Genomic DNA, 26,751 nt, shown 5'->3' on the forward strand with positions numbered 1-26,751 from the left:
AGTGTATGTGAGCCCTGGTTTCAATTTCAAGTACCACACACACACACACACACACACAGACACCAAACCAAACCAAACTAAAAAAACCCACTCAAAGTGTAAAAACTAAAACTATAAAAACTTAGAAGAAAACACAGAGGCAAATCTTCATGATCTTGGATTTAGTAACAGTTTCTTTAATATGGTACCAAAACATGAGAAAAAAAAAAGACAAATTAGACTAACCAAATTTAAAAACTTGTTCTTTAAAGGACACCAACCAGTAAGTTAAAAAAACAAGCAACAGGATGGGAGGAAATATTTGCAAATAATATATGTATAATAAGGGACTTTTCTCTAGAAATAGAAAAAAATTCAACTCAATAATAAAAAGATTAATAATTAGAAAATTGACAAATTTTCATGCTTGACAATCAACAAGCATGAAAAAATTGCTGACTTTGTTAGTCAAGAGAAATACAAATCAAGATTACATGAGGGCTAGGGATATAGCTCAGTTGGTAGAGTGTTTGCCTTGCATGCACAAGGTTCAATCCCCAGCACCACACACACACACACACACACAAAAAAAAAAAAAAAAAGACTACATGAGGTACCACTTCATACCCATTAAAATGGCTAGAAGTAGAAAATCACAAAAGTTGGCATCAGCAAGGAGAAACTGCTACACTCATACACTGCTAACAGGAATGTCCAGCAACACAGAGTCTGGCAGTTTGCCAAACTGCCAAACTATTAGCAGCATGACTCCTAATAGCCAAATGGTAAATCTGACCCAATGTCCACCAGATGAATGAAAAACAAGATGGCGTATTTATATGGTGGAAAAAGAATTGATTACAAAGAGAAATGAAATCCGATAATACTACAATATGGATGGACCCAGAAAACATTCTTCCAAGTGAAAGCAGCCAGCCACATACATTATTCCATGCATGAGAAACATCCAGAATAGGAAAATTGTAGAGACAGAAAGATTAGGGCTGGAGGAGCTAAGAGATAAGGAGATGGTAGCTAAAGAGGAAGGAATTTCTTTTTGAGATTAAATGTTCTAAAATTGACCATGGTGATGGGTTGCACAACTCTGGAAATATACCCAAGAGCTACAGACTTCTTGTAGCTGGAAAATTAGTTCTAGAAACCACTAGGACATTAGAGATGTGCATCAAATGGTTGGAAAATCAGGGCTGAAGCAGCAAAGGATGATTCAAGAGGTGGACTAGGACTAGTTACCTACGAAGATAGTGACTCACACCTTATGACGTACTGGTCGGCAGGCACTAAGGGATCATTTACTGATTTGTGACAAACGTGATCGCATTGAGGCTTTGTAGGATCTGCCAGATTGACAAAATCTTGGGTCCTAACGCCCTAGCCAATACCTTGACTGGTGCATGCTGAGGACAGCGCTAGGTCTCTAGCTCTTACCGACAGGGGCCAGCTGATGCAGGTGAGCACACGGTAGAAGCGGAAGAGGTGGACCAGGTAAAAGGCCAGGATCATGATCAAGTCACAAATGGTGACGACTTCAAAGTAACTGAAGGCACTGTAGTCGATCCACACGGAGCTCCGCACACAGATGAAGGCGATCAGCAGAGTGACCTGAGACACAAACACAGCAAGTGACATCAGAGAAATGCCTGCTCAAGACGGGCACCTGGGGAACAAACAGCAGAACAGCCACCCAAGGCTCTCCTGACAGCCAGAACTGACAGGCTGTTCCAATTCAGGTTATTTCCACACAAATTGGCGGGAAAGTCAGAAAAGTGCCCTTTCATGTAGTACAATCTTTTTAAAACACATGCTGGTTGTGAGCAAGGATGGCTGCTGTGACAGACTCCGGCCTCTCTGAAGTTTATTATGTTGTACTGGCAGGATGCCTTCTTGTCAGAAAGAGGAATATAGGAAAATAAAAAAGCAGAATTGTTTCATTCATTTGCTGGACCTTCTAATAAAGCAAAGACTAGAGGGATGTTAGACCTAGGGTTACATGTTGGGTTGAGCTGTACCAAGCTGCCCACATTTGATTGTTTCAGACCTACAAAGATGGTGACTCACACCTTATGACGTACTGGTTGGCAGGTACTAAGGGACCATTTACTGATGTGTGACAAACGTGATCGCATTGAGGCTTTGTAGAATCTGCCAGATTGACAAAATCATTCCTATTTTCATATGGGGGGAAAGGAGGCATGCAAATTCAGTAACCAGTCCAGGTCTACCCTGCTTGTAAGCAGTGGAGCAGGATTTGAATCCAGGTCTGACTCTAGGGACCATGTTCCTCCATGTTGGATGCTGTTCTGCCTACCCACATCACAAAAGAGGCATAGCATCAAACATATGGGAATCCTGTTTAAGAGGCAGTGCTTGCTCAGTCCTAAGTAATAGTGTTGCGTAAATGAATAAGTTATTGTGCAGAATTATTAATGACCTGTTACTGAATTAACAGGTCAGGTAAACGTTGTTACCAGCAACATCTGAACATGTTAGGAGAGTAGACTGGGATGAGGGAAGAGGAGATTCTGAGTTTTTGTGAAGACCAAAGAGATTAAAACCTTGTCCACTCCACACAGGGAACAAACCAAACCACAGATATTAAGGGTACATAAACTGTTAGGTTCTATCTTAAGAGCACAATCAATTTAGTACAGATTCTTTTATACTACCTCTTTCCTATAAAGATGGTGACTCTCAAAGGCTGTGTATACATGTATGTTTGTGGGCCCGTGTGTGATCTCTGTGTCCTCTGAGACATCTGGCAATGTCTGGACACATTTTGGGTGGCCGTAGCAGGTGTGCAGGAGGTTGCTGCTGGTATTTAAAGGGCATGATTTAAAGATGCCAGAGGTTCTGCTAAAAAACATCACCATGGGTCGGATGGCCCCTATAATCCACAATGGTCTGGCCCCAAATGTGGCCCCTTAACTATTGAACTGCTGTTGAAAAACCCTAGTGTAGAAAATGTTAGTCTGCAATGAGAATTAGGCCACGAGAATGGATCTAACTCCAGTTCGAGTGGTCAGCGCTGCAATCACTTTTATTTTCTAAAGTCCTCGTTCATAGCACTCCATCAAGATCCTCGTTGATAGGTACAAAGAGGACTCTTGGCTTGAAGCTTGGAGTGGGGCTGAGGAATGCTCTGCTTTAACAGATGAAAAAAAGCAGAGTGTGGCCCTGACATGAAGGCACCCTCAACATTTGCATATTTCAGTTTGCTAATGAGCAACGTGAGTATTTTCATTTTCTCAGTTCCTCTGCAGCCACCCAGCCATGGTAATAGAATGATTCACACCTGGAGGCTGTTTCAAGACTTCGAAGGGAGCCTCTGCCGAATTCGGGTGTGCAGGATTGCCAGGGCTTTGCTGTTTCATCAGTGCCAGTTCCAGGCCTCCCTTACTTGGGGATGTCTATGGGCCTCCCCAGACCTACACTGAGATCCTCATGCGCTGGGTGATTTTTATTCCAAGCCTGCCTTAAAATGCAGATAATCTGGGATTAGGCAGTAAGATGCCTAGATGGAGAGGCAATTTTTGTAACTAATTTCATGCAAAGATTGTTTTTTTTTCCCCCGCTCTTCATGGGAGTAACAGAGTCGGCACTTTTTCATGGAGATACAGGGATGCAGAAGTTTCCCAAAAGAGGCCTGGGAAGGTCTTACTCCTCTAAGCTCCCAGGATCAGAACTGGCAGCACCTTTGGCCTCCTTAATAGATTTTGATTCAAGAGTGTGAGAAATTATTGAGGGGTTTTATGTCTTAGGCCTTTAAGGTGCTTTAAAGTTGATGATTGCTTTGTAGACAGTAGATTGATACAAGTTGGTGTTCACATCAGTAGGGGAAAGGTTGGGTTGTCCAATAAATAATGTTGGTGCAGTTGACTGACTAATTGGATTCAGTTAGAAACCTATTGTGTCCCCCGGGTCATGCCTTCTACAGAAGGAAATCCCAGATGCTTAAGAACTAGAAATGATATATTCAGCTGGCCATCCTGTCTGCTGGTTCTGTATTTGTGGATTTAACCAAAATGGATTGAAATGCTTGGAAAAAAAATTGTATCTGTACCAAAAATGTACAGTCTTTCTTGACATTATTCACTAAGAAATACAGTGTAGCGACTATTTACATTGCATTTACATTGTGTTAGGTATGATGAGTCATCTAGAGATGATTTCAAGTATATGGGAAGGGGCTGGAGATGTAGCTCAGTGGGAGAGCACTTGCCTAGCATGGATTCCATGCCTAGCACTATGTATTGGGAGGATCTGTGCAGGCCATATGCAAACACTACACCCTTTTGTATAAGCCACTTGAGCATTTTGTGCAGCAGGAAGTACTGACTTCTCTGTAACAAACCATCTCAAGTCTCTCTGGGAAATGTGGTTGTAAAGGGAGACTTCCTGAATTCCGTCCACTTGGCCAAAGGCCACGTACCATGCACCCTTCTCTGGGAAAGCCCACTTTAAGAAAATCTCACTGGCTTTGCACATGATGTGTGCTTACGCATACTCCTAAAAGCTTCCTTTTGGCCAAGGATTTATTTATTTAATTTTTACAGTACTGGGAATCGAACCCAGGTACACTCTACCCCTTAGCTATATCCCCAGCCCTTTTTAAACAATTTTAAAAATTTGATAAAAAGGTCTCACTAAATTGTCCAGGCTGGCCTCAAACTTGTGATCCTTCTGCCTCATCCTCCTGAGTCACTGGGATTACTGAGGTGTGCCCATTATGCCTGGCCCAAGGATTTATTTATCCCAGCTTTAAGCAGCCAGTGGCTTAGCTAGTGCACTAAAGCAAAAACAAACAAACCCCAAAATGATTTGATTGACATCAAACTTTTTAGAAATTCGAAGGCCAGTAACTTCTGTAAATGCAGGGGACCCTGAATCATTTAGATCAACAGTCAGGACCCAACCAGAAAGATGAAAGAAAGAAAAGACAGTAGTGGAGAAAAGGCTGTTAAATTTCCCCCTCCTTCTCAGCCCTCTCAGGACTCCTGTTTCCAGACAGAAAAGGGAATCAACAAACACACTGAAGTGGTAGATGGCTGAGGCAGAAGTTTTGCACAGGACTGGTGCAGAGGCAGGTGCTCTGGAAGACAGATGTGCTTCTGATGGAGCAGCTTCACCTGATGCTGCCACAGGACTAACTAGTTTCTTAACGAGCTGCCTAGCTCCCCTCATAAAGGTTTGTACTTGTATACTGAACTGTCATGAGAGTTGAAAGTAAAATATGGAACATAGATGTCCAGGGGGTTAATATGCAAGAGCCCTCAAATCAAAGCAAGATACCAGGTGATTTACTTCGATTACTCCTGTAATCCCAGCAACTCGGATGGAGGCAGGAGGATCACAAGTTCAAGGCCAGCATCGGTATAGCGAGACCCTTAGCAACTGAGTGAGGCCCTGTCTCAAAAAAATTAAAACGGGCTGGGGATTTAGCTTAGTGGTTCAATCCCCAGTCCAGAAAAAAAAAAAAAAAAATCAAAGCCAGGATTCCCCCAGGCTGGCTGTGACATTGTGTGGAGTCAATGGAGTCACCTCAGATTAGATGCATCCATTCTCCTGAACTAATGTCCTTTCCGATTCGATCTTATCTGAATTCTTATTCACGGAAGAGAAGATTTTGTGATGGCACCATGGGTTTCCAATTCACAAGAAAAGGAGGAAACTGACTTTACCTGAGAGACTTCAGAGCCAAGCCAGTCTTTGCCACACTCAGGTGGGCACACACTGCCGGATGCCATACTCTCACTCAGGCCCTCAGCCTGGGTATCTCTCTCCAGGAAGAAATGGCATTTTGAGGTCTATGGTAAGACATTTCTGGAGAGTTCAGGAAGAAGTTGTCAGATGCCCTATTCTGAGCCGGGCAGAGGAGATGTGTGATGGTCTCGGGGCCCCTGTCCCACACTGACTGCATTGACCGCAGCCCTTCCATCCTGGCCAGGCCTGCTCACTGCACCTACCTGTGTCTGGCTGAAGATGGCACCAGATGTCTTTATTTGGGGAGCCACAGGCTAGATGCCAGCAGGTCACCCAACTCCACCCTCCCTGGCCTGACCTTAGAATGATGTTTTAGTGAGACAGACAAACAGGTGTAAGGGGAGGGGGGTGGAACAGATGAAAGCCAGCATCAGAAACTCTCAGACTCGACTCTGAAAGGCTTTTCTAGAAAAGCCCAGGAGATGGAAGCCAGGTTTGTTCCCAAAGTCAGAATGGGGATGATGATTTGGGGACTGGAAACTGCATTCTAATGCAGATAGGCTCACAAATGACTTGCCTTGGCAGTGGGCAGGCACAAGAGGAATTTGATACCTTCCTGACTTTGGCTGAATTTTGCCCTGGTTCTAAGGAAATTAACTGGTGCTTCCCTGTTAAGCCCTCCACTATATCAGCATCTTAGAATAGTTTTAGTTCACTCTCATGAACAGACATGTAGCTGGGAGCCTCACCTCAAACTCTCAAGGGTTAGTCCTGCCCCACCCCTCCCTCATGCATAAATTTAATTTTGTAGCTATAAATTAAAGTGCCATAGAGATGCAAGAGAGGAATGGGGTGTGGTGGTGCACATCTGTAATCCCAGCAACTTGGTTTCTGAATCTAATCATGCAGTAAGGTCATGGGTCAGCATAATAAAAGCTAGAGTCTATGTTTGTCCATGCTGGGAGTAGTTCTAGAAGAATTTATAAGAAGCTGGTTACAGTGGTTGCCTCTGGGCAAGGGAAATGATATTTAGCGTTTTTAAAAATTCACTTGTTTTCTTCCATTATAAAGATTACATAGTAAGCTTCATAAAAACAATTTCTTAACGACACATCTTGGAGCTCTTTAGTGTCATATACATAGATCTAACCTTTTCTTTCAATTGGCTGCACGGTATTCCCCAGTACGTCTGCAGCTTTATTTAACCCAGAGTTTCTCCACCTTGGCTCTGTGGACATTGTGAGCTGGTTATTCTCCGTGGTGGCCGGTTGTCCTGCAGGTGGCCCCATGACAGCATCCTGGCCTACTAGATGCCAGTCTGTACCCACTCCTCTTGCCACAATCTAAACTGTCTCTAGACATCGCCCAAAGCCCGCTGAGGAGAAGACTGCCTCTGATTGAGAGCTGCTGCTGACACCATCTTTACTTGGTGAGCATTTAGTGCATCCCCAGATTTTTTACTAATGCAAATAATCCTGCAAAGAATTGGACGTACTTGTTAGTAGATGTATGATTACTGAGCAGAAGCATATACACATTTAAGATTTTGTTGTTCGGTGCCAAAATGCTATCCCCCAAATACTTGAGTTTCCCTACACTGGGAAGCTTGCCAACACAGATCATCAGTATTATTGGTATTTGAAAAGGATAGAAATATCTTGTTGCTTTAATTTTCATTTCCCCAATTACTAGTGGGTTGGATATCTCTTCATGTTTTATTGGTTCTGCTTGTTTGTGTTGTTAGTCTATTTTTCTATTGCCTATATTTTTATTGAAATTTTGAAGAATTCTTTGTAGTCTGAACATTAACTTATTGTCTATTATAGATTTGCAAATATATTCTCTCCATCTCTAATTTCCCTTATGTTAGCCTTTTAACTAAATTTAATTTTTTTATATATTCCAATCTGCATCACTTAAAAATATACTTCTGGGTTTTATTTCTTATTCTCTACCTCAAGATTAATTTCTTTAAAAAAGTCTTCTACAGAAATAAATGTGTTTCCTTTAAAACAAAACAAAACAAAAAAGCAGTTGTCCCTTGGTACCCACAAAGAACAGGATGCCCCATGCATACCAAATTTCGAGGATGCTCAAGTGGCTTACACAAAAGGGTGTAGTGCTTGCATATGGCCTGCACACGTTCTCCCATACATAATGCTAGGGATGGAACCTAGAGCCTCATGCGTGCTAGGCAAGTGCTCTCCCACTGAGCTACACCTCCAACCCCTTCCCATATACTTTGAGTCACCTCTAGATGACTTATCATATCTAACACAATATAAATCCTATGTAAATAGTAGTTATACTGTATTGCTTAGTGAATAATGTCAAGAAAGTCTATACATATTTGGTACAGATACAATTTTTTTCCAATTATTTCAATCCATTGTTGGTTGAATCCACAAATGCAGAACCAGCAGACAGGATGGCCAACTGAATGTATCACTTCTAACTCTTAAGCATCTGGGATTTCCTTTTGTAGAAGGCATGACCCGGGGAACACAATAGGTTTCTAACTGAATCCAATTAGTCAGTCAACTGCACCAACATTATTTATTGGACAACCCAACCTTTCCCCTACTGATGTGAACAACTTGTATCAATCTGCTGTCTACAAAGCAGTCATCGATTTTGGAGCTCCTTAAAGGCCTAAGACATAAGACCCCTCAATAGTTTCTCATATTCTTGATCTAGAATTTATTCGGAAGGCCCAAGGGAGCTGCAAGCTCTGATCCTGATCCCTTCTGCTTCTCTGGATATACGGGGATCTGGGGTTCCTCACTTAGCCACCTCCCAGCAGGGTCCGATATTCTCTTGGGGCACCTTTCTCACCCATACTGTATCCATATGCGTGTCCCTTAACTCGTTTACCACTGTCCTCTCCAACTGAAATGCAAACTACCCAGGGACAGGGACCCTTGGGTGTACCCTCCCTGTGCCCTGCACCATAGCAGGTGCTCGATTCAACACGGGGTGAATGAAGTCACCTGGGTCCTCCTGCCATCCTCTGTGACACTTTCGTGGCACTCTACCACACTTTAAAAACATTCGTCCCTCCCTGACTGGCCTCTATAGCCCTTTGAGGAGAGGACAGTGATATCTGCTGTTGAGCATCACTTTGGGACGCGGCACGGTGCCTGGCATGAAGAAAAGGAGAATGATTTGAAGACGCCTCTGGAAACACCTCCAATCTGGCAGAGTCCTCATCAACCCCCTCTGGAGGCCTGGTGTTGAGGCTCTCCAGGCAGAACATCGTGGTGGGCCTGCGACGGAGCCAGAACACTCTGCTTGGTCCTCAGGTCAGGCCAAATTCCCCGGGTCTCTAACCATCTTCCCACCCAGAGGATCCATGCAATGATTGTGTCACCTGTTTCAAGACTGCTTCACAGCCAAAAGTCATGAGGATCACATGTAGGCAGAGTGGGCTAGAACGCCCAACTTATCAAAAATGTCATCACATCCACAAGAGCAAGAAGCCCCACTGACATTTCTTATATAGTTGGTGGTTTTGGGTTTTACGTTGGACCAAACTCAAGTCAAAAGTTTTTGTTTGCAAGGAGCAGTGGTTTCTCTCTAGCTTACTTCTCTTTTAGCATCTGACCCAGTTTCTCGCTGTTTAGTGGTAACTGAAGTTCAAGGCAATACAAAAGAGCATCCTCTGCCTCAAGTCTTACTGTACCATGGGGGGATATTTTTGTATTTGTGCAGAGTGAATGAACAGGGTAAGGACAGTCACCTCTACAAGGAGGCCCTTGGAGGAATGGGTCATCAGAGAGGACCAGGGGCAGCTGGTGCAATGTGGAGACACCCCAGGAGATACTAGGGTAAACCTCATAAAGAGAAGGACATCTGCCATGGATATCAGCATGGCTCCTGGGACGACCCAAAGAGCAAAGGTAGTCTCCACGATCCCTCGAGTGCTCACTGTGCACCAAGCTCTGCTCCTCTGCATTGCACTCTTATTCTGTCCTCACAAGAACCTACGAAATAGGTACTGTCATTTACGCTTTACAAAAAGGAAGCTGGGGTACAGAGAGATTAAGTGATTTGTACCAGTGTTGCCAGGGTTGGGACCCTGGTAGCCCGGTGCTAGCAGACTCTCACTTCAGCTGCAGCATCTTGTTGCCATGGTAATGATGGTTCCCCCCAAAGGGTTCCACAGTCTCCACACTGGCTACCTGGTGTGTGTGTCAGCAAAAATGGACGGGACTGAGAGGAACAAAGAAAGATGTCTGAGATCAACCCATGAGCGGTGAAGGAACTGGCTGGGTAGAGGCTCAAAGAGCAATGTGGGAGCCCATGGGGCGAGGGAGCGAGAAAGGCCGTGGTGAGAACCCTCTACTGAGCACCCACTAGGTCTCGGGCAGCTTGATGCTGGCTCAGTGATTCCTTCCTTCAGCCCTGAGAAAGCGGGGACCCGGATGGGCCATCTGCCCAAAGCAGCTCACACAGATGGTAGACAGAACCTGGAGGCAAAGCCAAGGTCGGACCCTAAGACTCTGGGCAGAGTGAGCATATTCCCGAGGGTTTGGGTTGACCAGCTTTCCACCCAGCTCACCCAGGGCAGGGGCATCTCCTCTAAAGCCAGCAACAAGAAGAGTCCCTCAGGGGCATGTCAGAAGGTAGTGACTAAGGGGCAGCAAGGAACCAGACCTGGGCCTCCAGAACTCCCTTTCTTCTTCCATGGTTCGTATCTGCCCAGCATTTGCCTATGGGAATCCAAATAGCATTTATGCTTAGCGGGGGGACCCGCCAAAGTGGTGGCATCCAGGGAGAAGGGACAAATCCCTGGAGCTTAAGGGGAAGAGGAGAAGGATGTTGCTCAACCAAAGGCTGTGAGGGCTTGCCAGAGGTGTGCTCCGTGGCTGCTGCCTCTCCCCTTCTCATTTCCCCGGGGGAGTTGCTTTCTGCCATGTTTTCTTTGTTCGGTCACTTATGTCCCACTGGCTCTCCCTGACCCTACGCTCCACAACAGATGGCCGCTTCCTTTTCTGAGCACTGACTAGCTCCCAGGGCCTAGGGTTTGACAGTTTCTAACCAGGTTCATCCTCACAATGGTCCTGGGGACGTATGTGCTACCATCATCTTCCTTTTACGCGGAAACAAAGGCACAGAGAGGTTACATAACTTGCTCAGAGTCACACACAGCCAGGCTTTGGAGCCAGGCCTGGGACTCTGGATCATTGCCAAGGCTGTAGTCTCAGCTCCTGATCCCTGTGCTACCACTTGTTTCTCTTTAGAGCCCTCTCCCAGCTCTGCTCTTATTTTCAACTAAGGATGGAAATTTCTCTGTCCTGTCCATCCTGGGAATGAGTGCTGAGCAGCCCTGAGACTTTGGATGATAGAAGGAGTGTCTGTGGTTTAACCCTGACTCATATTCCCTCCTGCTGGGAAATAGGCTCGGGGTCTCCAACTCAGAAAGGTAGGCCTGATAGAAGAGTGGTTCAGTCTCTTGCTTAAAATAAAAAAAAAAAAAGAAAAAAAGGAAAAGAAAAAGTGTTATTCTAATTATGCAATAAACACTTGTTCATTAAAGAAAACTCATAAGCGCATTCATGCGAGTGTCTTTCTATGAAAACAAAAATTACCCATAGTGGTAACCCCACCCCTGGCATCTGGGACATTTCTTTTCATATATATATGTTTAAAGCAAATATGTATTATTTTTCCTTTTCAAAAATCAGATCACACTGTACGTGTAGTTTCATATTCTTTTTAAAAAGCTAAATATTTTATACCTTATAGATGCCACTCATTCAATCATTCTGCTTCAGAGCCCTTATCACTGCCCAGCAAGCTGTATATCACACTTATCTATTTGTTTACTGTCTGAAGCTTCCCGAGAGTGAGGCTCATGATCACGGGGTTTTATTTGTTCTGTTCACTGTTCTTTTCTCAGTGCTGGGATTCCTGAATAGAATCTGGGCTCTCTATAACATTTGTTGAATAAATGAATAGGCAGATGAATGCATGAATGCAATTTCATATCTTTTTTTCTGAGGGCCTTTTACATGCCAGGCCTGAGAGTTTGGATGATCTAGTCCCAGCCCTTGACTAATGCATTCTCCCAATTGTGCACACAGTTGGCCCTTGTTGTACACACACACACACAGGGTCCACAATGACTTAAAGGTTGTATCCCTGTGCCCAGTACATAGTAGGCCTTCAATAATCTATGTAAAAGATAATTTGGGGTTAGACTGAATTATCAACAGCTCTCCGACGTAAAACTGGCTGGCAGGCCAAGTGCCGGCTCTTTCCTGTGATAATTTCCCTGGGCTATAGCTATGAATACAGGACTGGGTTTTTAGGCATAAGTAGAAGAGGTGATTCTTGAGCAGAAACCACATGACAAGCCAGCACGATGCCCAGCAATTCGCACACACATGGAAATGTTTGTAGATGAGCTGGAGTACGTACAGGGTCTGCTTCCTAGTACTATAATGGCAAATGGGCACAATGGATTTGGGGGAATGATGGAAATGTCTTACAGCAGCTTGGATTACAGTGACGTGCACAACCATTGATTTACCAAAAATAAAGTTTTAAAAAAATAATATGGTGGCAAGGACCGGAAGTGTGGCAGACAGTTGCCGCAGGGTGACAGGTCAGAAGGCTTGCTGTGTCATGCTCAAGAGTATTATCTATGTTTGAAATTTTCCACTAATAAAATACACTGCCCAATAGGTTCAGGGGAAAGAATGGAGACCAGGGAAAAATTAATTGAGTTTTGCAGTCATCACTCTTCCCTGAAGGGTATGAGAGGAAGATCGGAAACTGTTCTTATTTGTAAAACTAGAAGTAATAATTCCATTTAATAAGCAAACCGGGCAGCATGACAGCGTGGGCCTTCATCCAAGAGTATGTAACGATTTTTGGTTCCCTCTGATAGACTGAAAGTGCAATAGTTCCCATTCTGACCACAGCCAGACCGAGCGACAAGGTGCTCCATTCACAAAAGTCATCAGTGCAAAGACCGAGGCTCCCGCAGAGCCTTGGCAGGCATGTGTCTGACGCAGTCAAGCAAACCTTGACTGAGGCCAGGTGGGGCGCAGGTGGAATACAGGTGGGCAGCTGGTGTCTGTCGCTTCCCACGGTTCTCAGAAGCAAGGTGGGCTGACACAACTTGTCTATGTCTCTGCAAAGAACAGAAGGAATATTCTGGGGCAATGGAGACCAAGACTGACAGGGAAAACACTGAGCTCTTGGATCATCCTGGCAGGGGGTATGGAGATCATCTCTAAGGAGCCCAGATGTCTAACATGCTATAATTTTATAAGGCAAACAAAGAGCTTATGTGTGCAGAAGGAGCAAGAAACCCCACACTAAGCTGAGATGGAATCCTTACAGCCAAAACCCAAAGCCTCACAGGGTGGCTGCCCCCCAAGACCTACACTTCCCTCCTTTTTAACCCTTCCCTGCCTGAGTCTCAAACACCCTTGACTTCCTGGTCTTTCAAGACTCAGTGACCATTTAAATCCCTTCCTGACAATTCATCAAAACTCCTGTTGAGGGCCTGGGGATGTGGCTCAAGCGGTAGCGCGCTCGCCTGGCATGCGTGCGGCCCGGGTTTGATCCTCAGCACCACATACAAACAAAGATGTTGTGTCCACCGAGAACTAAGAAAAAATAAATAAATGTTAAAATTCTCTCTCTCTCTCTGTCCCCCTCTCTCTCACTCTCTCTTTAAAAAAAAACAAAAAACAAAAAAAAACTCCTGTTGATTTGTTTTGCTCCTCCTCTTTGAGGCACCCAAGGTCAGGCAGTTGAACTCTGGGATGGCAAAGAGCAGGTCACCCCCTTGGGCACCTCAGGTAGTGGGGTAAAGGGCACCTCTCAGGCAGACCATGGGGAGATTGGTGGCCCTTCGTCATAACACAAGGGTACAACCCCTAAGCAGGCATACTTGGGTTATTGGTGCTATAGGAGGCACCAAGGAATAGCTCCAAGAGCCCTTTCCAATATCCTTTGTACACCCCATGTCCAAATTAAAGTGGATTTCTAGCTATTCTTTACCCTTTTCTTCCATTTCCACTGGCCACACTCCTGCTTCTAGATCAGGTGTCCAATAGACCTCTCTGTGATAGCAAGCATTCCTCACCCATGCAGTCCATTATGGTGACCAATGGTCACCTGTGGCTACTGAGCACTTGAAACCTGCTGGGTTAACTGAGGGGCTAAATTCTTAATTTAATTTTAATGACTTTAAATTTAAATAGCTACAGGGGTCCAGTGACTGCATTATAGCCACTAGACAGACCCTCCCTAAAGCACTCTGCCCTCTTGGTCCCCAGACTGCAGAGATATCTCTCTCCAACGCCCATCTTAGCATCTGCCACATCTCCTTCCAGGTCTCATGTTCTTCACTGCAGGTACAAACAGGATCTGGGCTCTGGATTTCCCAAAACAAACCTCTCAGTGAGAGAACTCACTACATGCTTGTCCTATGTAGTTGGACCAGACCCTCATTCCTCCTAGGTTTAAGTACCAGGCTTCTGAGAATGGCCAGAGAGATGCTGGGTGCAGTGGTGCAAGCCTATAATCCCAGCAACTGGGAAGAGTGAGGCCAGGCTGGGCAACTTAGTGAGACCCTGTCTCAAAATAAGAAAGAAAAAAAGGGCTGGGGATGTGGCTCAGTGGTAGAGCACCCCTGGATTCCATCCCTCGTACTGCCAAAGAAAGAAAGAATGGCCAGAGAGATTGGCGTCTGTCTACAGATACTGGCCAACAGAAGGTTGTTCCATGCCCTGGTTTCCCTTCCACTTCAATGGAGTTTTATTTCTAAATGCAACCAGCTCGGTTCAAAGACTGGCGCCACCTTGGGGTGGCCTGGGTTTTTTATGCCTCAGTTTCTTCATCTGTATCATAATGATGATAATATACCCCACAAGGATGTTATGAGGATACAAATCACTTAACACATGTAAAGTATTGTGCAGTGAAATGGTATTAATGGCAAACTAGCACATAAGCATTGACTATTGAGTTTGGGTCTAGAAGGTGCCTTTAACTTAACACTAAGTTATCAAATGTCTAAAAAAACCCCACAAAACCATGCATCCTCGGACACAATGACATCACCTGTAATAATTCATCCTAGCAAAATTATTCATGGATATAGGCCAAGATTTATTTTTAAAATGAGTCATCCCAAAGTGTTCTAAGAGTGGAAAAATTAGAAAACGCTAAATATCTAATAGTACACATTGATTAAATAAATTGTAGTTTATCCTTATAACAAAATACTATGTAGCCATTAATATCAAAGAAAAAAGTATCAAGCACAAAGTTATAATTCCATCCCCACTTCCCACCACCCTAATAAGTACTATAGACAATGTATTTAAAGAAAAATACTGCTGGGCTGGGGTTGTGGCTCAGTCAGTGGTAGAGCACTTGCCTCGTACGTACATGCAAGACCCTGGGTTCGATCCTCAGCACCACAAAAAATAAATAAATAAATAAATAGACAAGTGAAATAAAGGTGTTGTGTCCAATTACAACTAAAAAATAAATATTAAAAAAATAAAGTCATGTGTCCATCTACAAATAAAGAAAAATATTTAAAAGAAAAATACCGCAGATGAAATGTTAACTATGAATATTTTGTAGTGATGGCATTAAGGTGATTTCTCGCCTTTTGGGGGGGATTTAAAAAACTTTTACATTGAAAATATTTTTACTTTAAAAATTATAGACCACAGCTTTAAACACTCTTGTTGCTATTGGTTACTTGGGAAGATATTCACAACATAGTAATGTATATAAACAAGGCTCCGTGGGGCTGGGATTGTGGCTCAGCAGCAAAGCACTTGCCCTGCATGTATGGGGCACTGAGTTCGATCCTCAGCACCACATAAAAATAAAAAAATAAAATAAAATAAAGGTAAAAAAAAATTTAAAAAGCTCCAAAGAAGATTTACAGTGTGAAAATGCACTTGCATGTATACTGACAGAAAAAATAGAAGCCAAGTCCCCATCAGGGTAACAGGGGTAAATTCAGGTTTAACTCTTTAACTCATGGTTTTAGCTTATGTTCCAGTTTGTTTGGGATAATCCCAAACAAATAATCATGTTTTACGTACATGAACAGCAGGCAGACCTCTGTCCCCCTTGATCTTAAAAATATCCTACACGTAGCTGGGTGTGGTGGTGCACGCCTATAATCCTAGCATCTTGGCAAGCTGAGACAGGAGGATCGTGAGTTCAAAGCCAGGCTCAACAATTTAGTAAGGCCCTAAGCAACTCAGTGAGACCCTGTTTCTAAATAAAATACAAAATAGGGCTGGGGATGTGGCTTAGTGGTCAAGTGTGCCTGAGTTCAATTCCTGATATCTCCCCACGGCCAAAAAAGAAAAAGTATCCTATTCCTGACCTAACCGTAAGAAGCTGTAATTTCCCCGTTTGTTTTCTATATTTCGAAATTCTAACGAACACAACCGGCTTCCTTAATTTTGACTTGTACTCTTCTCTCCTCATGTTTTAATGTTGAGATGAGTTTTAAAGTCAATGGTTACATATAATTGGTGGCATCTTAAAACAGAGGAAACACAGTGTATCAATTTGGAAATGGTGAAAATGTAAACACTAAAATTTTTTGGATAAGATTCTAAGGCCTAGCACACTGGATAAAATCAGACAGATGAGACTCCTGCATGCAGCTAGGGTCTTAGTGGGATTAGAGCTAATGCTTCCCAGCAGTTTCCTGATGAGGTGATTAATACAATTAAAGTGTGACTGCAGAGGAATCTTCCAGACGCAGGAGCAGGGCGGGATTTACAGAACATGCTGAGGTGTGAGCTTGAGATTACACTGATAACTGTTTTCATGAATGGTTGATATTTATTAGACACTTTCTTTTTTCTTTTTTGGTACTGGGTATTGAACCCTGGAGTGCTTAATCACTGAGCTACATCACCAGTCCTTTCCATTTTATGTTTTGAGACAGGGTCTCACTAAGTTGCTGAGGCTGGCTTTGAACTCCAGATCCTCCTGCCTCTGCCTCTGAAGTCACTGGTATGACAGGCATATGCCACTGTACTAGGCTCTTTTTTAAAAAACAATTAATTAATTATTTCTAATTTGTTACACATGACAATAGAATGCATTTTGATTCATAGTACACAAATGGAGCACAATCTTTCATTTCTTTGGTTGTACACAAAGTACAGTCACACCATTTGTGTCTTCATACATGTACCTAGGGTAATGATGTCCATCTCATTCCACCTCTTTCCTACCCCCATACTCTCCCTTCCCCTTTACCCAATCCAAAATTCCTTCATTCCTCCTTGCCCACCCCCACCCCCCCTGTTATGGATCAGGCATGACAATGATAAGACTAGGTCAGAGACGGAGACACTGTTATCATAGAAAACATTCTGCCTTTGTTTTGGGGGGATTGGCTTACTTCACTTAGCATGATATTCTCCAACTCCATCCATTTACCTGCAAATGCCATGATTTTATTCTCTTTTAAGCTGAGTAATACTCCACTGTGTATTTATATCACAGTTTCTTTATTCATTTATCTATTGGACATCTAGGTCCCACAATTTAGCTATTGTGAATTTGCTGCTATAAACATTGATGTGGCTGCGACACTATAGTATGATGTTTTTAAGTCCTTTGGGTATAAACTGAGAAGTGGGATAGCTGAGTCAAATGGTGGTTCCATTCTAAGTTTTCTAAGGAATCTCCATACTGCTTTCCAAATTGGCTACACCAATTTGCAGTCCCACCAGCAATGAATGAGTGTGCCTTTTCTCCCACATCCTCGCCAACACTTATTGTTGCTTGTATTCTTAATAACTGCCCTTCTGACTGGAGTGAGATGAAATCTTAGAGTAGTTTTGATTTGCATCTCTCTGATTGCTAGAGATGTTGAACATTTTTTTCATATATTGATTGATTGATTATCTTCTGAGAAGTGTCTGTTCAGGTCCTTAGCTCATCTATGGATTGGGTTTTTTTTATGTGTTTTGAATTCTTTATATATCCTGGATATTAGTGCTCTATCTGATGTGCATGTGGTAAAAATTTGTTTGTACCAGGCTCTTAATGGACACGTCCCATGTGCCAGGTGTAGGGTGATTGAATCATTACAGCCTTAGGGACTAAATGCTATTATTCTTCTCACTCTACAGATGAGGAAACTGAGGCACAGCCCTAGGCCATTGGGCAGCATGTATAGTGATGGGCTCAGTCCCCTTCATTCACCTCTAGAGTCTGCTTCTTGACCTATGCTTCTGGTCTCTCTTGTGTTTTCTCCAGGTTGTGAACTTGGGCAGATGTGCAAAGCCCTAGCTGGAAAGCCTTCCTGAGGACTCAATGGGGTGAGGGGCAAGAGGTTAAAACAAGCTTTCTTCAGCCAGGTATTCTGGTTCCTTTGGCCTTGGTAATGAGGCATAAAAAGAACCCCACAGTCTGCTAATGCACTGTGGTTGACCGCGTTTTCCAGAAACGGCCACAGAGACATTTCTAGACTCATATGCTCTTGCAAAACAGTGCTGCTCCCCATTAGAAAGCAGAATCTATTTCCTGTCCTCTTGAACTTGGGCAGGACTTTGTGCCCACTGACCATGAGGCATGACAATGATAAGACTAGGTCAGAGACGGAGACACAAATTCCTTCTGGTCCCCTCTTTTGGGATGCTCACCTTAGGAACCCTGCCACCATGCAGAGAGGAGGCTCAGATAACTTGGAGAGGCCGTGTGCAGGTGTTCAGACTAACAGCCCCAAGGCCAAGACTCCAGCCAGCATCCGCTGCCACAGGCGAAAAGAGCCTGCAGATATTCTGACTCCACCTTTGACATCTTCCCAGCTGAGGCCTCAGCATTGCAGAGCAAAGACAAGCTGTGCCCTCTGAGCCCTGCCCAAACTCCTGCTGCAGAATTTGTGAGAATTTAAGTAGCTGTTTTACACTATTATATTGATCAGTTGTGTACAAAAGTAGCTGGAATAGCCACTTTTAAGAAAGTTCCTGTGTGGCCTGTTTTTTTCGGTACTGGGGGTTGAACCCAGAGGTGCTTAAACACAGAGCCACAGTGCTTATACCACCCTATTTTCTATTTTACTTAGAGACAGGGTTTTACTGAGTTGCTTAGTGCCTCATTGTTGCTGAGGCTGGCTTTGACCTCTCGATCCTCCAGCCTCAGCCTCCATAGCTGCTGGGATTATAGGCGTGCACCACCACACCCAGCATGTATGACCTGTTTTGAAAGTAACATATGAATTGTGCTGGGTTTCAAGTTTTGATTCTTTACACAGGGAAGTTGAGAACTGTCCAGAGGACAGTGATGGGCAACAGGTGAGGGAGACCCAACATCTGTGAACTGCACCTGTGTCTCTGGCTTAAAATATCCCCGTAGCAGAGATGCTCTTGGGACAGGCTCAGCTGATAGCGTCTGAGAACTGTGTCACTGACTATCATACAACAAAACCATGGTGGCTGAGATGATTTGAGAATGGCTTGATAAATCCTCACCTCTGAGCTACGCCACTGAGTGGATGATTATTCTGAATCACCTGCAGGCTAGAGGCTCTGACGGGGTCAATACTGCGGGGCCTGGAGGAGCCAAGCTATGCTCTAGGTAAATGAGGAATGCCAGTGACAGTCAGAGGCAGCTTCTGAAACTCTTGGATTTGCTCCTTGGTAGCTATGGAAGCCAAGAGGAAGCAGGAGGAAGACACAGAACACCTGTCCCCACCATCCACTTGGACCCCACCCCTGAGAATCATTGATTTATGCTTCCTGCAAGATTCCACTGAAAAGAGGTGTCTACTTCAAATATGTCTACATATTGGTTTTCTTTCATTTAAACGTGGCCATTATCGGCTAGGACTGTGACTCAGTGGTATGGTGCTTCCTTTCCATGCCTGAGGCACCAGGTTTGATCTGTAGCACCACATAAAAAATAAATTGATAAATGTGGCCACTCTTCACAGTGCCACAGCAGAGACTGGCCCTCTTGAGCTTTCTGCTTATACCACCTGAGGTGTGTTTTGTGACAGTGCACTTCTCCCTCACTTTTCTCTCCTAAGGCTACCATCCTGCTGGGCCCAGAAAGATGAAAGACACGTGCACAGTGCCAAGCTACTCCAGTTACCCCAGCTGTTGCCAGCCAGGGGTAGATGACAGTAGCAACCACTAGACATGGCAGCAACCCTGTCATGATTGGCAGAACCAGCCCTTAGCTAAACCCCGTCATGCGAGCAGTAAAAATGTGTTGGATAACATCAGGGTTTTGTAACTATTTGTTATGCAGCAAAAGCTAACTGATACACCTGTTTACAGAATATCCCTGGCTTCCTAGTCATACAACTCTAGTTTTAAAAAAGAAAACAAGAACAGCTGGGTGTGGTGGTACACACCTGTAACCCCAGTGACACAGGAGGCTGAGCCAGGAGGATTGCAAGTTTAAGGTCAGCCTGGGCAATTTAGCAAGACAATCTCAAAGTAAAAAATGAACTGGGGATAGAATTCAGTGGTAAAAAGCACTCCTGGGTTCAATCTCCAGTACCTCCCTGAAAAGAAATTTTATTTATGTGATGATTATTTATTGATAATATTATTATTATTTATGCCCATTCCTGTGCTTGTCACTAGGGATACAAGACCACTGGTTTCCATTTTTGCCAAAGAGAATCCTAAAGAAACCTTGACACAGAGGAAATAGTTCTGCTGCTCAGTACTTTGGCCACTATCCTGAGGAAATAACTACTTGAAGAAGCTCTGAGGCCAGACAGTCCCAGCAAGGGGGCTGGCATCCAGCCTTGGGCATGCGCCAGAACCAAGTGCCAGCTGAGTTCCACAATGTGGCCCCAGGATGCCTTGATTAAAAACCCAGGCTGTCTAATGCCAAATCAGCGCCAGCCTGGGGAGAAAGAAATTAGTCTGGGATAAAAAAACGACAAAGCAAGAACACAAGAACTAGCAGGGGACTGTAAGCCTGTCACAGATGGAAACCTACTTGTGTTTAGGATGTGGGATCATCCAGCGAGGAGTGGAGAAGAAGTCTGGGGAATTGGAGGAAGGCTGATCGCCCATCAGAATACCTAGAGCGGACAGGAGGCAATTAAACCAGCAACCCCACAGGTGGGACAGTCATCTGACAAGCATGATTACCAATGGGCCAGTAAACCTCCCTGGGCCTCAGTTTCCTTACTTTTTGAATGGGGACAATAATAAAATCTACACACCAGTTAATACAAGGATTAAATGAACTGATTCAGGCAAAAGATTTAGGGCTGAGGTGGTGGCTCGGTGGTGGAGCACTTGCTTAGCATGTGTGAGGCCCTGGGTTCGACTCAGCAGTATGTATAAATAAATAAAATAAAGGTCCATGGACAACTAAAAAAATAAAATAAAGAAGATTTAGAATAGCCTGGTACTGCTCAAATAAATACTCAACAAATCACAAATGCTAGGTGTCAAAACTCCTGTGTGAGGTTTATTGGGAGGAAGAGAGGGGATGATGTTTGAGATGCTCTTAGCACAGAACAGCACCTAAACGGCGATTCTTCTCAGTGCCATGTGTTGTCACCAGATGAGCACAACAGGGCAGCTTAAACACGGGCTCTGTCCTGAAGGTAGGAGCTTAAGATGCCAGACCCAAGAAACTACAAGGAATCAGGACACCAGAGGGGTTCCCTTTGTAAGGAAGGAAGCTTGGAGGAGGGAGGTCAGGCTTGTCCTTACGATGAGCAGATCTGGTCACACGAAGAGCAGGCGTGGAATCCACATGAGGATTCAAATGGCCTGTCCACGTTAGACAAGCTGCACACGTGTGTGAAGGAATGTGACCGGAAGCGAAGCTCAGAGGGAAGAGTGGAGCATCAGATTCTAGGCCAAGGAGGCAGACATACCAGTGGGCCACGTGGAGCCAGTGGAGAGGTCCCAGAGCAAGTGAACTTTAGGAAAACCGACCAAGTGGCAGGTGGACCAGCGGGGAAGAAGAGACACAGATGTCAGCTAGGAGGAGACCCTGCCAGTCCCAGCAAGGTCCTAAGGTTGAGGTCAGTGTGCCCACTAGAGGAAACAGGTGGGAGGAGGGCAGCAGGTGGCCCCTGTGCTGCTGCCCATGGAGACTGCAGGGGGCCAGGCTGCGTGGTGATGCAGGGAGCAGCCCCTTAACACACACACAAATGACAGACAGCTGGTGGCCACCCCGGGAAACTACCCTGCCAGCTCAGCTGCCTGCATTCCTCAGATTCTGGTGACTGCATCTGTCCAAATGCTTCCACAAACCAAAACACTGATTAAAGAAAGGAAGCACCAGGCTGCACTCCTGCAGGCCACTAGTTGTTCTCCTCTCTGGCTCTCAGCCCTGCTCTGACGCACAGCTGGGCAGAGGGGGGCTCTCCCGGGAGAGCCATGTGGTGGACCGCCCTTCTCACAGGCGGATGGAGGGCCGTGGAGGGGCCCCTCACCCTTTCTTCCTCCCTCTTCTGGCCTTCTTGACCCCAGTCCACAGCCTAGGTCCCACAGAAGTCACTTCAGGAGGTGACACAGGATGCCAGTGTTCTGCTTTGCTCTCTCATCTGTCACCTGAGTGCCAGGTGAAAACAAAGACCTCCCTTCACAAGTTCTGCAGCTCCTGGCCCTACACTTGCTAAAGACAATCCGGCTCTGAGGTCTCCTTGTCACTGTAAAAGTCACCTGGTAGTTGGACAAAAGGGTCTTTCAGTTCCCAGAGACAACTCCACCTGTGCCTTGGACTTATTATACCTTAGTGGGCCACAAAGAGACCCAACAAAAGGTTTGTCCTCAACAATACTCGCTCGCTCACTTGTTAAGGTGAAACTGGAGTCAAATGAATCAAACATAAACTGTCCTTCTAGGGTGACAAGGGAGGGGGTGGCCATTCAGTAGGAACTCAGTAACTTGAGGCAACTTTAGGTGGACTTGAATCTAGCTTTTGGACTCAAAGCTTCTTGCTAGATCCTGTTTCGGAATTCAGTTGCATAACTTCATGCTTTCCTAACATGTGGGCAGAATTGAGAAACAGGCAAAGCCAAAAAGAACAGCAACCACAGAAAGAAGTAAGCGAAACAAGGATTCAGAATACGCTGCACTGGGCTATTAGTATGTGGATGTCTCAATTGGAAGCACTGAACATGGGTTGAGTTGTTAATGAGCTTATGGATAAAGTTTTCAGTCTTTCAGCCCTCCTCAATGGCCAGGCATGGTGGTGCACACCTGTAATCCCAGCGACTTGGGAGGCTGAGGCAGGAGGATCCCAAGTTCCCTGCCAGCCTAGGCAACTTAGCAAGACCCTGTTTCAAATAAATAAATAAATAAAAGTGCTGGGGAATATAGCTCAATGATAGATCAGCCTGGATTTAAAAAAAAAAAAAAGATAGTAAGTTTTTGATGAAAGCAAAGACACATAGATCAATGAGTACTGTATAAAAAGATATCCAGGGGAATCCAGCAAAATTCTGGAGCAACTGGACACTCAGAATGGAAACCACAAACCTTGAACCATTCTTCACTCTTTATATAAAAATTAATTCAAAATGGATCACAAACCTACTTAAGACTATAAAAACTCTATAAGCAAACACAGGAGACTCTCTTTGAGACTTGGGTCAGGCAAAGAAATTTTAGAAAAGATACCAAAAGCCCAATCCATAAAGGGAAAAAAACAAAGATAAATTAGACTTCATCACAATTAACAACTTTTGTCCGGTGAAAGAAATCGTTAAAAGAAAGAAATGAGAAGCCAGGGCATTGAGAAAATTTTGCCAATCACGTTTCTGACAAAGGACCTTTATTCTGAATATATAAAGAATACCCAAAATGCAACAACAAGACATTCAAAAACCCATTAAAAAAAAAATCTGAATAGACACTTCATCAAAGAGGCTACACGACTATCACATAAGCACATGAAAAGATACTCAGGGGTATGTAAGTTAAAACCACAATAAGATATCACTCCATAACTGTTTGAATGGCTAAAATTAAACAAAACCCAAACCAAAATATTCGGATAATACTAAATATTGGTGAGTATGGTGAGCAACTACAATTTCTCATTCATTGCTATGGGAATGCAAAATGGTACAGCCACTATAAATCAAGTTTTGGCAGTTTCTTTTATTTTATTTAAATTTTTTTTTTTGTAGTTGAAGATGGACAGGATGCCTTTATTTTATTTGTTTATTTTTATGTGGTGCTGAGGATCGAACCCAGTACCTCACACATGCCAGGCAAGCACTCTACCACTGAGCCACAGCCACAGCCCCTGCAGTCTCTTTTAAATATGAACATATGCTTAGCATCTGACCCAAAGAAACCACTGCTAGACATTCAAGAGAAATAACAATTTACACTTACACACAAGAAGAAGCTGAAGGTGAATGTTTATAGCAGTTTTATTTATAATTGTCGAAGCCTAGAAATAAACATCCTTTCCTTGGTGAATAGAAGATCCTATATGACGGAATACTACTCAGTAATAAGTAGGAACAACTGATTAATTCACGTGACAACGTGGATGAAGAACCCATGTTGCTAAGTGCAAGAAGCCAGTCTGAAGACTGAACACTGTATGAATGATTCCATTTATAGAACATTCTGGAAACAGCAAAACTATAGGGATGGAACAGTGGTGCCAGAGGTTATGAGGGAGAGAAGAATAACTACAAAGCAGCAGCACAGGGGAATCTGGGGGTGATGGGTGCATTCTGCATCACACTGGGGGATCAATACATGAGTCTATGTATTTGTCAAAACCCACAAAACTGTTCCAAATATTCTGAAATTGGTTGCAATGGTTATAATACATACTCTGTAAATATACCAAAAAGCATTAGATACAGCAATTGAACTGATTGGTTTACCAACTGTATTTCAAGAAAGTTGATATTTAAAAAGCCTGAGAAGCAAGACATCTGCAGGGAGACACCTGAGAGGTGGGGTGGGAGTTAGGCTGTGAAGAGGGGACGAGATGCAGAGACCCCAGCACTCTCTACACTTGGTAAAAACCTCACTACAGCATTTCTTTTTTAAAAAACATATATATATATATATATATATATATATATATATATATATATATATATATATATATATTGTGTGTGTGTGTGTATTTGTTGTTGTTGTTGTTGATGGACCTTTCTTTATCTAATTGATTTATTTATTTGTGGTGCTGAGAATCAAACCCAGTGCCTCATACATGCCAGGCAAGTGCTCACTGAGCCACAACCCCAGCCCTTACTACAGAATTCCCACAGGATTTTCCAGAACGCTTTCTCTGCCCTGACATTTCTTGATACTAACAGAGAATCTTTGCAGAAATGCCCCTGAATCAGGGATGCCACAGCCCTCACCATTCAACAGCTCATGTACACCAGGGCCCAGGCTGTTTTTGAACTTGCCCAGCAGTTCGGACCCAGTACCCGTTTACATGAAATGACTGGAACAGCACTGACCTCATAAAGTTCACCCATACCTCACAGGAGAGAAAACACCACACAACAGGGTTTGGTCACCTTCTCTTTAGGGTCAGAGGTGATTGACCCAGGATTGCCCGTCTGGTGGGTAGCAAAGCCAAAGCCAACCCAGTACTTTTTCTTCACCACTCTGAAGCTTCTCTACTCAGTCAAAAGTACAAGCTTGGCACAAATTACATGCTCTACATGTGATAACTGAGTGCAAAACAAAATTTCTTTCTCTCTCTCTCTCTCTTTTTTTTTTGGTACCAGAGATTGAACCCAGGGGTACTTAACCAGTCCTTTTTATTTTTTATTTATCGCTGAGTTGGTTAGGGTCTCACTAATTTGCTAAGGCTGGCTTTGAACTTTCGATCCTCCTGCCTCAGCCTCCCAAACTGCTGGGATGACAGGCGTGTGCCACCCTGCCCGGCTGCAAAACACAAGTACTCCTGAAGGAAGACCATGTGGGCTCTCTCCTCATTGAACATGGACCTGGGCCAGTCTAACATCTCTATCAAAGGGACCAGTGTAGATTTGTGAAGATAGGTTGCAGACAGGCAAAGGGGGAAAAAGGAATTTGGACTCTGTAGGAAATATCATGATCATGGAACAGCAAGAACAGACCCCGCTGACTTCCAGGGAAAGGATTCAAGATCTCACTAGAATACCAAAAGGAGGTAACAGAATAATAACTCACATTTTCTCAGAGCTCAAATACTTCCTAGAAGATCTGCAGGGTAACCCTAGGAACTTGGAAAGACCATTACCTCCATTTCACAGATGAGGAAATTGAGGCACAGAGAGGGTAGGTGATTTACCCAAAGTCTCACTCAGCAATGAGGCTGCCTCAGTTTCCCTTTCTTGATCAGCAGATGATGAGCAGCAGGGAGGAACCTAAGAGAAAGCTCAGTGTCTAACAGGAGGGGCTCCTGACAGGCAACACAGCCATGGAGATGTGACCTGCAGGAGTCACGAAGGTGTTCACAGACTATGGTCTCTTCTGCTTTGCTTAAGACACAAGGTGGGGGAAGCTAAGCAGGGGCCATGTGGTCTGCACGGTACTGAAGTCCACACCTGCCATTCTCACCCTCAGAGAGTGGCTTCTCAGGAGTTTCTGATCGACTGGGCCTGACCAGGAGCCCAGGAATCTGCATTTCAAACAGGTTTGGTTCCACCTCCAGCCAATGGACTGTGTCTGTCTCTGGTCCCTGGACTACACTGAGGGCAATTCGGATCCTACAGATAAGACACTTCTGATCAAAAATGAATTGAGATGTTGGCTTTGGTGTCAAACAAATCAGGGTCATATTTCCATTGACTCTTACTGGTGATGTGACTTAGAAAGATTATATAACCTCCTAGAGCCTCAGTTTCCCAACTGGAAAGACAGCTCCTCTAAGACCACACCTGAAAGGCCCTCAGCAGAGCACCTGGCCCCTGTTACACATGAAGTCGAAACGCTACCCAAACCCCTCACTGGCCCACAGAAGACTCACCTTGCAATAAACAATCTGCAGGATCCCTATCATAACACTCTGGGGTTATCATTTCCTTTTCCTTAGCTGAATTTTCTGGAAGGAGTCTCCTTTTCACGTGTGAACTCA

General features: G+C 44.1%; 1 protein-coding gene across 1 annotated transcript in view; it reads right to left on the bottom strand.

Annotated features, from left to right (window-relative positions):
* The window catches only part of Cmtm7 (CKLF like MARVEL transmembrane domain containing 7), a 55,185-nt gene that overhangs the window by 8,421 nt on the left and 20,013 nt on the right, over positions 1 to 26,751 (bottom strand). Inside the window, exon 2 of the mRNA XM_078038229.1 lies at positions 1,429 to 1,602. Coding sequence (XP_077894355.1) covers positions 1,429 to 1,602 — 174 coding nt within the window. The remainder of the gene's footprint in view (positions 1 to 1,428; positions 1,603 to 26,751) is intronic.

Source organism: Ictidomys tridecemlineatus, chromosome 2 (genome assembly GCF_052094955.1).
Source record: "Ictidomys tridecemlineatus isolate mIctTri1 chromosome 2, mIctTri1.hap1, whole genome shotgun sequence".
In the NCBI taxonomy this organism is placed as follows: domain Eukaryota; kingdom Metazoa; phylum Chordata; class Mammalia; order Rodentia; family Sciuridae; genus Ictidomys; species Ictidomys tridecemlineatus.